Here is an 805-nt window from a genome sequence, read left to right on the forward strand (position 1 = left end):
ATCGTGACAGCATCTGAACTGAAAAGGGACATAAAGCAGGTGGACATGACCTCACCAGAGCATTGGAGGCCCTTTTAAACTTTTGAAGGACTACAGTCTGTTCTGCGCTCAGCCACTTTCCTGCCGACTCCCTCTTCAGAAGTCTCCTAATCCTCGCTGTGGGCTTCCGCTTGGGCCGTAGACGCATGTGATGATTGCCCAGTTGTCGCCACTGGAAACAGAAGGGGCAGATCATAGACACCGGCAGGGTAGCCGCTGGAATGGAGAGAGAAATATAGTGGAGGTTTTTGGCATGGCAACTAGTTCAAATAAAACAGGTGATGCTATGCTCTATTCTGGGGATGGTTTGGCATTTTGGACTTTGGAATATAGCTTTTCCAATATGTGGTCATCCCACAATAGAATGTGAAGGCAATAGAAATGGATTCTAGTTTTACATCAGGAAATGTGGTCGGACTTAATGGGTTTAACTTGGGTTACCGTTCCTTTTCAAAACCAACTGTCTGTTCTGTTGCCTACAAGGACTTATAGACTTGGTTGGGACTATATTAAAATAAGAACTTTAAAATGCAATACGAGTCTATTAATATAAATAACAAAGCTGAAACGTACCAACGCTCTGATGCCTTTGCCTGTAATAAAAAAAGCAGTAAAAGAGTTAGTCTTTAAATCTCAGACTTTACGGGAGTTAGACTGAAATATGGCAGCTTATGAATCATTTATGAGCTTGCAAGAGGTCTTGCACCCAATCTGATGAAGTAACACTGCGGTTTGTTTACATCTTATAGATTCCTACATGCAGGGT

At 42.5% G+C, this 805-nt stretch overlaps 1 protein-coding gene across 1 annotated transcript in view; it reads right to left on the reverse strand.

The window, feature by feature from the left end:
• The window catches only part of LOC107578840 (UPF0711 protein C18orf21 homolog), a gene marked incomplete at its 3' end in the record, with an annotated part of 5,188 nt that overhangs the window by 859 nt on the left and 3,524 nt on the right, over positions 1 to 805 (reverse strand). Inside the window, exons 2-3 of the mRNA XM_016264747.1 lie at positions 613 to 632; positions 9 to 255 (exon numbers count right to left, since the gene is read on the reverse strand). Of these exons, the coding sequence (XP_016120233.1) occupies positions 9 to 255; positions 613 to 632 (267 nt within the window). The remainder of the gene's footprint in view (positions 1 to 8; positions 256 to 612; positions 633 to 805) is intronic.

Source organism: Sinocyclocheilus grahami, unplaced genomic scaffold (assembly GCF_001515645.1).
Source record: "Sinocyclocheilus grahami isolate Dianchi unplaced genomic scaffold, SAMN03320097.WGS_v1.1 scaffold12237.1, whole genome shotgun sequence".
Taxonomy (NCBI): Eukaryota; Metazoa; Chordata; class Actinopteri; order Cypriniformes; family Cyprinidae; genus Sinocyclocheilus; species Sinocyclocheilus grahami.